Source organism: Salminus brasiliensis, chromosome 10 (genome assembly GCF_030463535.1).
Source record: "Salminus brasiliensis chromosome 10, fSalBra1.hap2, whole genome shotgun sequence".
Lineage (NCBI taxonomy): Eukaryota > Metazoa > Chordata > Actinopteri > Characiformes > Bryconidae > Salminus > Salminus brasiliensis.
The window spans coordinates 8375554-8391679 of NC_132887.1; the positions used below are offsets into that span (position 1 = coordinate 8375554).

Sequence of the window (16126 nt, forward strand, 5' to 3'; positions counted from 1 at the left end):
TAAGTGACAATGTACATTTTATTTACAACCAGAAATTGAAAGACAAACAAGTAACTTGGAAAAAGTATTTTACATTAACATTTGTGAATTTAAAAAAGTGCACAACCCTGTTTGAAAAAAAGTGCAAAAAAGTGCAAATAAAACCAGGAAACCTAGTGACAGTAGGTGGAAAGAGGTAGCACCAGTAAAGAAGCTTTCCCAGTGTTAGTCATTCCCCCTTCCCAAAAATGGCCTTAATCCCACCTAGGCCTGCTAATCTATAATCCTGCCTGCTCCTTCTTCAGGTCTGTCGTTCGCGCTGTAAGGCCTGACCAACAATGCACAGGTCTGGATGCGAGGCAGAGCGGCTTGCCCCTCTGAGCTCCGTGTGCTCGCTCCACGTCTCCACCTCTCCAATTGGACCATCCTCCAACCTATAGCATTGGACACACAAGGATATTAGCATAAAGCAAGATTAGAGAACTGGGTCAGGACGGTCTGAGGATGCAGCAGTGAGTCACTGAGATTTTATCTATAAGGAATTGGCAGTTCGCATTCGCATGTTGCACGTTTTGCATGTCACACATAACACAATAGTTATAGATGGGGTGGTGATTCATTTCATTTCACACTAGGCAATTACAAATACAATGTAGTGCCGTATACAATTACTTTTTGACATACTTTGAATCTAGCAGTTCTCTTTTACACTGTCTCATAGAAATGCTCCAGAATGACGTTTAATAAAACCTCCATTTGCATTCACAAAGAGTTATACCAAAGGGGACTGATTTGTGTAGGGGACCTACTTTGGGTACATGGCAACCATGTGTGTTGGTATATGAATACACAATAGTAAATTAGATATGGTTTGTGTTTAATTAGGGCTGATGCCTAATGGTTATATTTTGGTCTATGGAAGTCCACTTTATGATGTTATGTTCTCTGAATGTGTCAGTGGACACTGTGTTTTTAACTTGTAGAGTTTTAGATCAAGGACTACAATTTCCATGATTACAAGTTCAGCTGACTGAAGCATGTCTTAAAGCTATAAAGTGATTTTTTTTGTTACTGCAGAAACATTTTTAACCAATGCCTTGAAGAAGGTCTCTGGCAGAAAGATTGCAGATTCACAATTTCTAGATTTTGCATTGACCTCCATTGAAAGTAAGGTTTTTCTATCTCCTGTAAAGTTGCCATTTTGGAGAAACAAGGTTCTTGGAGATATTTTGGAGAAAATATTTAGAACTGTAATTCTTTATGAGGACAAATTTAAAGTATGTGGTAAATGGAGTCTATGGATGTCTATGAATGTTTGTGTTATATAAGGATATGTGATGCAACAGTTTTATGTAGTACTGAGTATAAACAAAATGTATTTATTCTATTTATATCTGAGATTCTGGACACTATCTTCCAGGCCACGTCCCTCTGATTGTGTACCTATAGTGTAGTACAGAGGAGTCATACAAATCTGAATCATTTTGGATGTTTTGTCACAATAGACCTGGAGCTAATGACGCATGGTGGTGACACTCAACTGTCATTCGATTTGCTAAGACACTGCTGTTACTTTACTTTAATTCTCTAAAGAGAGTAGCTGCTATTTTGTTTTTGTCAACAGAATCTAGTTGTCTACCTAATCCACAAGATGTCCTTTTCGACCAATGGGAATTATAAATAGCTTAAATCAGAAGAACATTCGATGTATTGTACTTTGAGGCCATTTTGTACACAGTGGTACATTCTCTTGCTTTTTATACTTAATAACGAAATGTATAAATCATGTCAAGCTGTGTCCTGTGACATATTTTCTTTTTCCCGTAACTCCAGCTGTTGTCTTCTATGTTTTTTTTTTTTGTTTTTTTTTTATGAATGCTGGTCTAAACCGGCATGAGGAAACAAGTCTGACTGCATACCAGGACAGTAATAGAATATCTTTATCTGAAATGTCAAGGTAACTTTCAGAAAGCACCTTACCTGCTGTTTGTGGCCCCGACATTACAGTGAGCCTGATGTTATTTCACAACTTGGGCTACTTTAGTGTGTTTTGTATCAGTTTTGTCCTTGTGAAATATGCTACAGTAGCTCTGTAGATAACTACAACATCCCACTTAAACCTGCTTACACACAGCTCACCAGTAGCAACCTGACCTGCTATCTGTATGATAGATACTTTATGAATTACGTTATTGGTAATGTGTATTATTATAATTACCCATGTTGGAAGCCCATGGACGTTTCTTTGCTTTTACTAAGCCCACAGTGTGACCTGCATTTATACAATAGAGGAATTTCTTAGTCGATAAACTCTTAGAAATAATGATGCTGCAAAAGATTCTTTGAGCATCGCCTTACACAAACCACTTTTGCATATGGTTTGCAGCATGTTTGTGGGGTGCCGAGTGGACTGAGGCACTGCCACCATGATCTGAGGATCGCTGGTTCGAATCTCAGGTCATGCAGCTTGCCATCAGGGGCCGGAGTCAGAGAGAGCACAATAAGCACCTTGAGCACCTTGCTCTCTCAGGGGTGGGCCGATGGCACTTCCTCACCACATCACTCCTAGTGTCATGTTGGTCAGCACTGGTATCTGTTAGCTGTTTGTATTAGATCTGGGGAGCTAGACCTGATGCTGCATCAGTGGAAATTTGAAAAGAGGCCGGTGTCGGAGGGGACATTTGCTAGTCTTCGCCCTCCTAGTGTTGTGGACCTTGCTAGTGATTGGGGTAGGTCACATGAATGGATAGTTGCATAGTTGACTTTTCAATTAAAAATATATAAAAAATAGGAAAATTAGCATGTTTTCTTTTAGAGATGTGAGGGTGTATGAAGAATGTTTCTAAAGAATGTCTCTTGATGTAAAGGTTTTTACAAACTTCTATTACCAAAGAATAGCCCCACCAGTTTGTACAGAATTCCCTGAAATTACTGTGTAATACACCTTAGTGTGTAATATGCCTGTAATATGCCTGTGTTAAGGGGTCAAAGGTTCTTCACACCCACACCCCTCTTTATTACAGACATGGTTCTTTAAAAGTGCATCGCCCATAGAACCATTTGAAGCACCTTTCTTTTTAAGAGTGTAAAAAAAAGAATATCTAACTGTGTCCATCTTAAATATTCCAAATAAATGAGCTGAAATTTCAAGCATGAATGGCACTCTTTTCAGTAGTCAAATGGCCTGAGAACTGGGGTGGGCAACAGGGGCCAGAGTCCATCACAGTTTGCTGACTTCCCTGCCTTAACAGACCTCTTAGACCTGTTGGGCGAGGTAAATCAGGTGCGGTTGAGCATGAAAATCAAAAGTCTATGCAGGAATTCAACCCTCCGGGACCAGAATTGGCCACCCCTGTCTTAGATGAAGATGAATAAACAATACACTGAGTTTGTCATCACGATTGATGCAAAAGAGTTTACAGATCATGAATGCAAGCTAGCTTTTTCGACAGGTAATATACAACTCTCTCTGAAACTCCTGCATCTTCTCCATTCTGTCACACAGCAAGTGATGGTATGCAGATGTGCCTCAGGGAAGACATTCTCACAGAGAATGAAGGGGATATGTTGAAGTCGTTTTCTGTCTTTTGTGATTTTGTCATTTGAAGGAAGAGTAGTTTTAAAAGTAGTTGTTGCAGTGGTGGATCCATATCAGCCAAACTGGTAAATGTCCAATGTGAACAGAAGAGCATGTAACTAACTGTAGCAGCATCTAGCTTTACCTTCTGCAGTGCTGTTCATAAATGTGTGTATTAGGAAAGTGTGTTAGTCACCTAATACTCTTTAAAGGACAATTCCACTAGTTTTACAAGACAAGACAACCACATTCACCATTTGTGCTGGACACAGATAGAATTTGGCCTCTGCAAACACACACAGTGACCGTGAGCACAAAAGCCCAAAGAGGTGATAAGCCATCACTGCGGTTCCTGGGGAACAGAGAGGGTTAAGAGCCTTGCCCAACAGTGGCAGCCTACTGAGCCTGGGTATCGAACCCACAACCCTGTTTTGCATAGTTATTATTATTTGCAAGCTAAACAATGTTATGCAGAGAGGTGAGGTATGAGATGTTCTGTTCTAGAGAGATTTACAGAGCTGTTACAGTGGTGGTGACAGAAACCGGATCTACAAAGGGGTTAATACCCCATAAGTTTCCCTTACAGAAATGTAATAAAGGAACTATGCTGCCTGTTAAGTTTTGGCATAAGATTTGGCATGAAGAGTGTTTGCTTTTCATTTTTTAACCCCTTAATGCAAAAAAGGCTTATTACACGCTAAGGCGTAGTACTCAGTAACTACAGGGACTTCTGTACAAACTGGTAGGGCTATTGTTTGGTAATAGTGTAGTAGTTTGGTAATAGTTTGGTAACAGTGTAGCAACACATTCTGCCTGCCGGTGGGCCGTAGGCTGTTTAAGGGGTTAATTATCAATCAGTATATGCAATTTAAAAGCTGCGTAGCTTCACTGATCATTTTGGACAGCAAATAAAACTGCTACATTTGTGTTTCTATATTGTCCTGGATCTTACCACAGCCATCATAAAGAAATCGGAGTCTATACATTTCTCTACAATCCACCTGAAACCACCCCGGATAGCTTTGTTTACATGGCAATGACTGAATTAGGCCATATTGAAATTAAACAACTGAGCAGTTATTTGTAGGCTATTGTAAATAACCAGAGGTACTAGGTATACTACTGATTTTAGATTAGAGAGGGAGAGCTACTGCACTACTTTGAGGTTTGTGTTGGAATCTCTCCAATAGTTAGGTTGTACTTAAGTCTGTCATTGCCTGGAGAAAATGAAAGATATATAAAAAAAAACCTTACCCTTGGGTGCTAATGGCTGGCTCACTTCCACAAGTCTGTGCAACAGACACAACTGCTGCTCTTGGTGGAAAGCTCAGACTAGGTCTTCTGTCAGACTGGCTCCGCCGAATAAAAGGCTGGGGCCCTCGAACAGACGTAGGCAGCCTGCCACGCTCACCCCAAGGCCGAGGCAGGATGCTGCTACCAGTGGAAGTCCATGCCAGTGGGGGCTTAGGCACAGGAAAAGGTTGTGCCTCAAACATAGATGGTGAGGCTGGACAAAAGACTGAACGAGCATTGCTAAATACCCTTGAAGTAGAGTCCTCTTTACTATTCTCTCGAGACCAGCGCTGCACTTTTGGTGAGGCAGGGGGAGATGGTGCCTTAAAAGGGAAGGTGACGGCAGACATAGAACTTGTAGAACTTGGGGTGACCTCTTGCCGCATGTTAGGGGTGGTAGGAAGTGTTCGTTGGCCAGCTGGTGGGGGAGTAGGAAGTTTGCGAAAGACTGGTGGACTTGAGTTGGAGTGGGCTGGCTGCTTTTTAAAGACAGGGGGGCTAGGCAGTCTCCTATGTAAAACAGGTGTGGAAGGTAACATGCGGGCTCTGGACACAGGTGGAGTGGCAGGTGGTTGACTTCCGGCCAATGGAGTGGAAGGCACTGTTTCGGGGCTGCTTTTCTCCTCCTGTTTCCTTTCCTCGTTGCGTTGAGTAAGACAAGTTTTGATGCTGCCATTTTCACACCCAGGCTTCTCTGTTGGAGAGTCAGTAGAGTGCCGCAAGTGGATTATTTTCCGTGCCTGTTTATAAAGGGAGGCGGCCTCCTCATTCTCCAGATCGGCCTCAGGTTTGGAATCAAACTGAGTGTTTTTAATCACTGCACTGGGGTCCTGGGGAACAGTACGAGCAGGTGACATACTATGAGAGCTCTTTCGTACATTTCCCTTGCTAGGCAGCACTGTAACAGATTGCATTGTGGCACGAAGCCTCTGAGAAATGCTTGTCTTCTTTGAAACGGTTGAACGGCCCCTTCTGGCCATACTTTCATCTGTTTTGCTAACATCAACATTTTCAAAAGAATTATCCATGAGGACCTCCAGAGGAGGTGGTGGCAGGTTGTCCAAGTCAAGATCATCAGTCCTCTCAGAGGTCCTCGTTTCCTCTCGGGTTATGTTGTCATTGTCATTGCATATACTGCCTAAACCTGGAATGATGGGGACCCCACACTTCCTGACCCCTTTAAGAGGTCCAAGCACTTTTGTACTGTCATGGATATGTTTACTGTCCTCCATTCCCTGACTGAAGGTGTCAATCAGCTTTTTGACAGAATTCCCTCCCATTCCAAGGGGATGTGGCGAAATCGGTGGGCTTGGCGGAGGTGTTGGCTTCAAGGGTACCTTTACATTTTTAGACTTTTTTGGTGTCTTCTTTTCATCCTCCTTTTCTGTCCCATCCTCCTGCTTTCCTAAGGCTGTCTTTGCACCAGCAGCCTTTCTCTGAATGTTTAAAGGAGCTACGTTCTTAGTCAACGGAAGCAATTTTCCAGGGGTTTTAAGTGAGACAACAAGTGTTTCCTGTTCAAGCAACTGCTTAGGAAAATCTTTCTTTATGTTTCCTTCAAACCTGACCTTCCTCATGTACTCCAACCTCTGGCTCAGTTCTTTTTGTGTTCTTTCCAGCTCAAGTAGTGTAGGGTCTTCAGCTTTACTACGAACAGATTCTGCTGATCTTGAACGACATTGTTTAGGGACTGTGGCTTTCTTCTTAGGTGTTTGAGAAGAAGCTGTTTGTGGCCTTTTAGGGCTTTTTTCTCCCTCTTCAGTCCACTGCTGGTCACTGATCTTTGGGCTTCCAGTCTTTCCGGTCTTCATTCCGTAGCGCTGAGAGGGAACAAAGTGAATCCGGCCGCTGATGGCATCTTTCATCTTTAATGTCATTTCTACATTTTGTGGATTCTCGATTCGCTTCGCAGGCAGGCGCCGAGGTTGGTGGCCGGGGACAGGAGGAGAAGAACTTGATCGCTTCCTGGATTTAGTCTCACAGTGTTCTTCCTCACTGGCCTCTTCATTCCCCTCTTCTTCATCACCCTCACCATCGTCCATGGAGGTGGAGCCAAGCAGTGATTCTGTGTCTCTTGACTCTTTACCCGTAATGGTACAGGTTGAATCTATGGAATTGAGAGAGCTGCTTTTGCTCATTTTTTTGCTAAGCAGGCGTCTAGAGGAGCCCTGGCGGACTGGTGTCGAGCTTCCAGGACTGCAAAGAATTGTGCGATTGGAACCAGTTGACTCACAGCTTTCCCTACGGTGGCGTTGTCTGTCTGATCCTGCTAATGACTCACTCTCCACCCCAATGCCACTATCTTCACTAAACAATGCTGAGTCCTCTGGTCCAGGTCTTCGTAGCGAGGCGGCTTCAATTCTAGTCAGCAGCTGCATTAGCTTAGCCTCATATGCCCGTTTGGTCTTCAGTTTTTCCTCCAGGACTTCAGATATAGATGAAAAATAGTCCACTGCCTCCTCAAGGGCTGTGTCTCCAATTCCACTCACTGACTGCCCCACAACACGCATCCTCTGAACAGTGTACTGAAGTAATTGTTGTAGCAAGTCAGGAGGGGGTTCGGTGGAAGGCGGCTTGCTTTTGGTAGAGCTAGATGAAGAGAGATTTTTCATATTGCAAGGCCAGGCCAAGTGTTCACCATTCTCTTTTAGAAGCTTTTCCCCCTCTCCAACCATTTCCTCCAGCCCTCGGTTTATCTCGTCATAGCGCAGTGCCATGAATGCCACCATGGGTTGTAAAGAAATTTGGGTCTGAGCTGCATGGTCTAGTAAACTCAAAAGAATTTCATATTTGGCAATGCTGGGATTGAGATAGCCATATGCTGCTTGGTGAGCTTTCACAAGAGGCTCTGGAAAGTCCACCTTTTCCTCAGCGGCAGATCTTTTGTCCTTCTCCTTCTTTTTGTTCGGTTTTGCACCTTTAAGACTCTTTTTTGGCTTCTTTGTGCCCTTCTTCTCATCCTTCTTCTCATCTTGTTTCTCTTTTGCTTGGGTTACTAAATTAATCGTAATCTCTTGGGTGCCCAGTTTATCAGAGGTAGTCGTTGCTGCCCCGACTTCAGCTAAAGGAAGTTTCTTTCCTGATGAAATCAAATTTGTTTCTCCGTAACTGTTCAATTTCTTTTCTCCTCCTGCCTTCTCACAAGCCTCTCCATCTGTCTCACCACCACCAGAGCTTCCACCTCCTCCGTCATCAGACTGTGAGTCCCCTGGGCTTTCCTTGGTCCCAGGCAGCAGCGTTTTCCCTTTCCTGAACGGTCCATATCCTCCATGAACATTATTTCCCCTTGATGGGGAACAGCCCATTTCAAAAGCAACCTCTATTTACAGTTTTTCAAAACGAAAATGTAGAATCCAACAGGGGTGAATTGATGAGGAGCTCCATCTGAAAAGAGAAGGGTTTAGAGCTTTACCCGACAGCTGCGCTTGTCACTGAGCACACGTTTGCATTTGACAGTTTGTTTGTGTCCTTGGTGATCACGGTCAGCAGGAAAAAGAAAGGGACAGTCTCCAAACAAAGTCACTTCTTTTCTGTATAATCCAGAAAAAAATACTTCCAAAATGTACGCAAAACCGTCTTCTTCCCTCTTGAAGTGGCAGCATCAAGCTGTTTGTGCAACAAGGTAGTGTCCTTGTGGAGGATGAGCAGCTGAAAGGATTAGAGTGGATTTGAGCGTAGACCTCGGCATGCACATATGTCACATTAGAACAAATAAAACTCACACACTTGCAAGACCTTAAGCTCATTAAGGTAATCAGGGCTGTTTTCAGGTAGCTTTTTATAGCCCAAACAATGCCCCCTTGTTTACTTCTTTCATAATACTGGAAGTATGAAGAAATAGACACAGAAACAACACTGAACGATAGTAAAACTACACGAGTATAATATTCATCCGTATAATTCATTAATTATCTAGCTCTTGTTAACCCCTTAAAACATGTATGTAACATACAGTGTTATTACAAAGTTCTGTTACCAAAGAATAGCCCCACCAGTTTGCACAGAAGTCCCTGTAGTTACAGTGATAATAATAAAAGTACTGAGTGTGGTTGGTGTGGCGCAACAGACAACACCACTACCTGACCCTGAGCTATCACACCATGTTGGAGACTGGGGTTCGATTCCCTATGCAGCGCTACACCAATAAGAATCCTTGGGCAAGTCTCCTAACACTCCATTGGCCCTCCTATGTAATAAGAGTAACCCTGTAAGTCGCTTTGGATTAGAGCGTCAGCTAAATGCCGTAAATGTAAATGTAAATAAACCTTTCTGCATTAAACAGTTAAATGATCAGTCACTGATGCCAGAACATTGTTATTATTTCCAATTTGCCATCATTATCAATATGTTATTCAGTGAATGAACTGATTGCACACCGTTCCTCCTGCCCCTCAAACTTTGTTGCATTAACACAGTGACTCAAGAGCTTGCAGCACAGCTTGTCCCACTACTCCGCCAACCTGAATACTTACATTAAGCCTGGTGTAGCATGTGCTGTGGAAAAGAAACCTACGAGAGCTTGCGGCATGGATTAACAGAAGGGAAATTCTGTGACTGTCATTGCTCTCCCCTGTTCCTGCCCCTGTTCCTGTGTTATTAATATATATTTGCTTTCAGGGATTAATTCAGTTTCTTGTATTCTGAGTACAAATATGAGAAACTCTTTGTGGATTCAGTTGATGTGCTCTTCCAGCTGTTTAATGCTTTATGGAATTCGACCCTTCCTCTCTAGAGAGGCCGCCCAGGTGCTTGTTCAGTCTCTCGTCACTTCCAGACTTGACTACTGCAACTCTCTTCTGGCTGGTCCCCTCTGCGCACCATCAGGCCCCTGCAACTCATCCAGAATGCAGCGGCACGGGTCGTCTTCAATTTTCCTAAATTCAGCCATGTCACACTGCTGCCTTCTCTCTTCACTGGCTTCCTGTAGCTGCTTCCTGCATCAGATTCAAAACCCTGACGCTGGCCTACAAGACCAGCCAAGACTGGACCAGCTCCTCCGTACTTGATGGCATTGGTCAAAAGCCGATCCGCACCTAGAGCCCTTCGAGCTTCAAGTACAGCTCGGCTCGACCCGCCATCCCTCAAAATCTGCGAAAGACAAGCGTCCAGGCTTTTTTCTGTCCTGCACCAAAGTGGTGGAACGAGCTTCCCCTGGGTGTCCGAACGGCCGAGTCGCTTGCTGTCTTCAAATGCAGACTGAAGACTCACCTCTTCAGAGAGTACTTGGGCGAATAGCAGAGTACTATGGTCGCCTTATTGTCTTGTGTTTAGTAATGTCTAAAGCTTAGAGGTATCTTTGAACTATTAGTCTTTTCTAACTAGCTAAGGTTTTTCTTGGATAAACAGCAAAGCACTTTTGTAAGTCGCTCTGGATAAGAGCGTCTGCTGAATGTCATAAATGTAAATGTAAATGTAAATGTAAATGTTATGTGTTCAGTCAGATTCTTTAGTGAATATAATGATGTGGAAATCAAATCTTTTGGCACTTCTACCAAGAAAAACTTCTTTACATGTACATGTTGGAGGACAGCAGCTGTAATGTGTTTGCTTAACTGAATGATTGACAAGTGAGTGGGTCATCTTGTGTGTGGATGAGAAGCAGAGTATTGAGGATGAGCAAGAAGGTATTAATGTAATCTCTTTCCCTCTTACCATTAGTCCCACAGCCACTGGGTGAAAGCACGTAAAGAGACTGGGGCTGTTTTGTTTTGCATGTACAAATGTGTTTAAGATCTTTGCTGACTCTCAATTTCAATGTGCTAACGCTTTGAAGGTCTATAAGTGTGCTGATATCATGTATAAAGACCAATTTTCAATTAAGCAGAGGTAAATAAAAAAAAATCATAGAGATTTTCTAAATGTAAATGGTCAAAGTTTATCATGAGAAGGGGGTCTCACGTCTTTATTAGGAAATACACATGTGAAGATACATAACAGTATATGCATATATTTACATTTTTGCTTTCTCATGTAAAGTCATTTTGAAAATCCGTTTTTAATTGGACAGTGACTATACACACACACATATACACACACATAGGATATATATATCCTGTAGACCCAGACCCTGTATCTAAGCCCACACATCACTTTTATTCTCATAACTACATTAGCTTCATATGTCCTAATATAGAGCCCTGTGGGGCCCCACAAGCTATGCTTAGGCAAAGGGTAACCAAATAATTTACAATAGTTTCTGCATTAGGATTAATAACAGAGTAATAAACCCTATGGCTGAATGGGTTCAAGAGTAAAGGTAAAAAACCTTTTGTAGAGGATTCTGTACAGCACCAAAAAGGGTTCCACTATCGTCATGAGCCAAATGACCCCCCTTTTCAGTTTTATTTACCACACACGTTGCTTAGAATGTACTGATTTGATGGTAATACTGTATGTATGTATGCTCCAGCTATATGAAAGAAATGACTGGTGGTTAGGAATATCAACAGCAAATTGGAGCTACTGCATTATCCCATGGGTCAATATTTTCCACATCTCTTGTGGTCATGATATTAATGTAGAAAAGCAGTACAAATAGACTATCAATAAGAGGCTCTTTAACGGTTATATGTACCACATTTGGCAGTTATATTTGTCTTGTAGTTTATTTGTAGTGCTTTGGTGTAGACCTAATTTTCTTCTTCAAGTATGCTTGAAGTTAATGAAGCGAATTATACCACCAACCCATGGAAGTCTCATAGAAATCAAGACAAGCTATAATGCACTTGGTAGTCAATCATTCGGTGCAAAACACAGCATTAATTTGTAGAGCTTTACAATCTGGTATTGGGATGGGGCGTAATAGTTTAATTCTCATTAAGTGGATGCATTTACATCCATTAACTGAATATCAATACTCACTGCTACAAAGCTTTACAGACTGTTAAATTGATCTTCTCTGCCACCTTCTCCGCATGGTGGTCTGCTTATTACTGGAATTCTCGATATCAACAATGTACACAGGAGATTCTGTGCTGCAATCATCAGTATGAGTTGATGAGATTATGGTGGCCTGTGACCAGGTCTTTGACTTTAGGATTTCTATCCCAGAAATAACAGAGAACCCCGAGTCGACCGAAGCTCTGTTACTACATGCTCTTGCAATGTATGCCTCCATGGTCACCTCCTCCTTCTTTTTGCAGAGAGCCATGTACCACTTAGGTGTAAAGTGGCAGAATATGATGCCATACGTGGAAACCAATATGGCAGCAGCCTGAATTAAGTAGCGCTGTGGTATTTTAGCAGCATATATCGGAGTGAAGCAAACCCATACGAACAGATAGATCAGCATGCTGAGGATAATGTGTCCTGTCTCGTTGAAACGCTGAGGAACCTTCCTCCCTTTGAAAGCCAGAGCAAAGCAGATGAGTGCAAGGAGAGCAATGTAACAAAGCATGAAGGCAAAGCCAATGCCAGAGCCTTCTTTGCACTGAACCGTGATCTCCATGATCTGCTCATTCGTCACCGTATCCACTTCAGGAGAATCATATATCAGTCTGAAGATGCAGATAAGCACTTGAATGAAAGTGCAGCAGATGATGATCACAGGGGGCTTGTAAAACCTCTTGACGTTGTGCTGACGGTACTGAGGAAGGAAAGCTACGAAGGTCCGCAGGGCTTTTACCAGGATGCATGATACGGTCAGTGAGAACCCCAAGGCATACAGGACCTGCCGTGCCCTGCATATGTGCTTGTTAGGCTTGCCAATGAAGAGTATGACACTGGTGTAGCTTAGAGCTAAGCCTACCATAATCAGAACGTATACATAGCCCCCGGCCTGTTTAATGACAGGACTCCCACGATAGAGAAAGGACACAATTAGGTTTATAAACAAAAAGAGAAATCCTATCAGAGTGAATGTTAGTAGAACGATGGCCTCACGCCCAGTCCACATAAAATAAACCTCTGTCTTTGGCTTGCAGAATGTCCATCCTTTCAGAGACCATGTCCCATTTTCACACTGGAGACAGACTGGAGCATCTGTAAGAAAGATGTGTAAGAAGTGAATTAAAATCTGAATGCGGATATTGAAATTAGTCAAATATTTGGGTCCAGCATTAAAAATTTGAACGACAAGGGAGCTAACCCAGCTAGTATGGGTGGCCCAACTGCCCACCAGAAAGTTTTATGTTGGCCCAATATACACAGTGAAAGTGCAATAAAGTATTATATTTAATCCTGGAAGCACAGTGACATCACAGTGACATCACAGTGACATCACTGACTTACTTGTGATATTGGAGTAGGTGCCTTCCAAACATGTTGTGCAATTATGGCAGCAGGAAGTCTTAGAGAGCTGTTTAGCTGTGCCAGGACAACAGGCTTTAGAGCAAATGGAAACAGGTATCTGAGGTAATACATAATTAATATGTCAGCTTATTTTGAAATGAGTATCACATCTGTATGTCTTGACTTTTCGTGGGTCGATACTCACTGTATTGTTGGGATTAAACCATTCTAAAGGTTTCTCAGGATCCGTTGCTATCCGTATTTGTTGCTGACTGTAGTTTCCGACTACAACAAAAACCCGCCTCTGTCGGCTCGGCGTGTCTCGGGCCCAGTTAATCAAATCATAGCCGCTTTCGAAACTTCCGGATGTATTAAAGTGGAATGTCTGCTCGTCCAGAGTAAAGCTGATGTTTTTCAGTGCTTGGAGGAGCTGGAAATGAACAGAACGAAGTAAATGAAGTTTCATTCTGCATAAAACATACGAGGACGGCAGTTGCTGTGCATTGTGGTAGTCATATTATTGTAAAAGTCACATAAGCTGTTGTCTGCATATCCAGCTTACCTCCCATGGTGCAAAGTCTTTCTCTCCTCTACAAGCTGTTTCATTGCAGTTCAAAAGCTTCCTCAGGGCATGAGCAATGGACAACACAGCCAGCCTCTCTCCATAGGTTATGCTGGTGTCCACCGCTTTTGTTAAGTAGTCCTTGCTTTTTCTCATCTGCTGGTATTGTTCTATGAATTTGTTTTCAGCTCCTGGGGGGATGGTCAGCTCTTGAAGATACTCTTCAAAGCCAGGGTTTGGGCCTGTAATGAAGCTAAAACCAAATATAGTCCCTACGCTGTTGATTCCATCCATCTGAGCAATTTCCTGTGACATTGACCAGGCATCACTAGCTATCCAAGTGCGTGATATGTTCCATTTAATCGTCTCATTGAAAAGCCTTTTCACCAGCTCTTCCTTTAAGATAAGCAGCACAACTTTGGCATCTGAGGAATTAATGGTTTTGACCAGATTCTGGATCTTAATGTCGATGTCCTTGGAATCCAGGTTGTGGGGCAAGGTTTCTGCAAAGGCAGCACATACATTTTCATTCTCAGCATCAGCCATGAAGCTGTGGAAAGCATTTTTTCCATAATCATCATCCCCATGAACCACACCAACCCAGTCCCACTTGAAGTGAGACATGAGTTTAGCCAATGCTTTCGTCTGATGGATATCACTGGGCACAGTTCTTAGGAAGGCAGGGTAGCGCAGTCTGTCGCTCAAGGTTTCTGCTGAGGCTGTGGTGCTTATCTGTTTTGGTGCAATCAGCAAGTTACAGTTCACTTAAAATGAGCTCTTACAGAAAAAAGGTTAATGTAAAACAAAACCCAATAAGATATAAATATGATATGATGTGTATCTTACCTGCGGCACCATGTAGATTGTCAGAATCCTAGCCACACTAAGAGACACCTCTGAATAGCGTGCTCCAATTATAGCCTTTACTTTGGGCTTTTGGTTCAGCTCACACTGCCCAAACATTGTGCTATTCACAGCCAGCATGTGCGCAGTGCTGTGAATGGCCTTTGAGGCATCACTGCAGGTGTCGCAGATGTAGTAGCCCAGGCGCACCCCTGGCAGGAAGCTGGAGTTATTGATTGTTTCAATGGTGTGAATGATAGCCAGCATTCGTACAAATGATGCCAGACTGAATCTAAAAGAGAAGAAGGTAAAGGCACTTTTAGGGGTTTATAGCCAGTATAGATTGTGGAACAACTGATAAATGGACCAACAGAAATGGTCCATTGCTCCCAGATATATATATATATATATATATATATATATATATATATATATATATATATATATATTATAATAAATTGAATAAAATAATATTTAAAATTATTTAGACATATCTCTACTGTCAAGCAACAACCTGTTTTTTTACAATTTTTTTTTTTTTTACAATAAAATCATTTATTTTCATTAAAAGTTAATCTTTTTTTCTCCTTCTCCTGTTAAGTTGCCATGACAATACTGTATAGCCATACAGAACAGGTGCAAGAGTTATAGAATTTTGAATATAGAATATTGGTAAAATACTGGGGATAGAAGACTGCAGATAAACTCACTCTGAGCAGTTGTAGGTCTTTGACCATTCTTCAGAATACCGGGTCTCCACTTTAGAGAAGCAGCTGCTAAGAACCCCAATCTGGACATCTCCATCTGACCTGGCCCCACATTTGTCCCTTCCGTAATCACAGCCTGTCCCAAAATCCACCCACAGCACAGTCCCTGAGATCACAATATACATCCAAAGCAACATGTCACCCAAAAAGACGGAGGTCACATTCACCATGAGAGAATGAATAAGGCAGTGAGGCAAATTAGTGGCTCTACTGGTTTTTATTTGAGACTCCAGCAAGAGAACAAAAGGAAAACACGTGCTACACAATGCTTTCAGCTGTAAAAATAGGCGTACACACGAGCCAATCAGAGCACGAGATTTCAGAATGTTAAATTGGACTTCCTGCCCAGGTCTGCGGAGCCAGTTCTTTGAGAAGTGGAGGAAAGTTGAAAATGTTGTTTTATTATAGACTGGGCAAGTCTGTGTGTTTAGGTTTGTGTGTGTGTGTGAGAGAAAGAGAGAGAGAGAGAGAGAGAGAGAGAGAGAGAGAGAGAAAGATCGGCTACAAGGGTCTGTTACAGATGAATAAAAACAATCTTAAAAGGCTCATCAAAGTCAGCTTTGTATCCAATTTAGCCAATTTATCTCATTTGCGTGATTCTACACTCTTAATCAAGGTTCTTCAAATGCTTCCTTGAGTGATGCCACCTGAAGAACCACTTTTGGTTTCATGACGAACAATGGGCCTCATTCACCAAGAAATTTCTTCCTGCAAACATCTTCTGCAGTTTTCACAGATTCTAACTTTCAAATTCAGTTAAAATTGATCATTTTCTTCACCAACCAAAGAATTATCATATAAATTAGGGCTTGGAAATTCTTGCAGCCATAGTGAGCTTAACCAGGAACCCTAGTCACAGCATTTTGCAACAGTCTG

At 42.3% G+C, this 16126-nt stretch overlaps 2 protein-coding genes across 2 annotated transcripts; both read right to left on the minus strand.

Moving 5' to 3' along the window:
• Window positions 1-280: 280 nt before the first annotated feature.
• pcare1 (photoreceptor cilium actin regulator 1) lies at window positions 281-8154 on the minus strand. The gene is made up of 2 exons (XM_072690196.1): window positions 4811-8154; window positions 281-413 (listed from the first exon to the last, which is right to left on the minus strand). Exons 1-2 carry the CDS (start codon window positions 8152-8154, stop codon window positions 281-283), a joined length of 3477 nt encoding a protein of 1158 aa, XP_072546297.1.
• A 3578-nt stretch (window positions 8155-11732) lies between these two features.
• On the minus strand, window positions 11733-15387 carry LOC140564671 (G-protein coupled receptor family C group 6 member A-like). The gene is made up of 6 exons (XM_072690281.1): window positions 15194-15387; window positions 14487-14775; window positions 13641-14372; window positions 13284-13508; window positions 13079-13196; window positions 11733-12829 (listed from the first exon to the last, which is right to left on the minus strand). The coding sequence occupies exons 1-6, from the start codon at window positions 15385-15387 to the stop codon at window positions 11733-11735; spliced, it is 2655 nt and encodes an 884-aa protein (XP_072546382.1).
• Window positions 15388-16126: the final 739 nt, after the last annotated feature.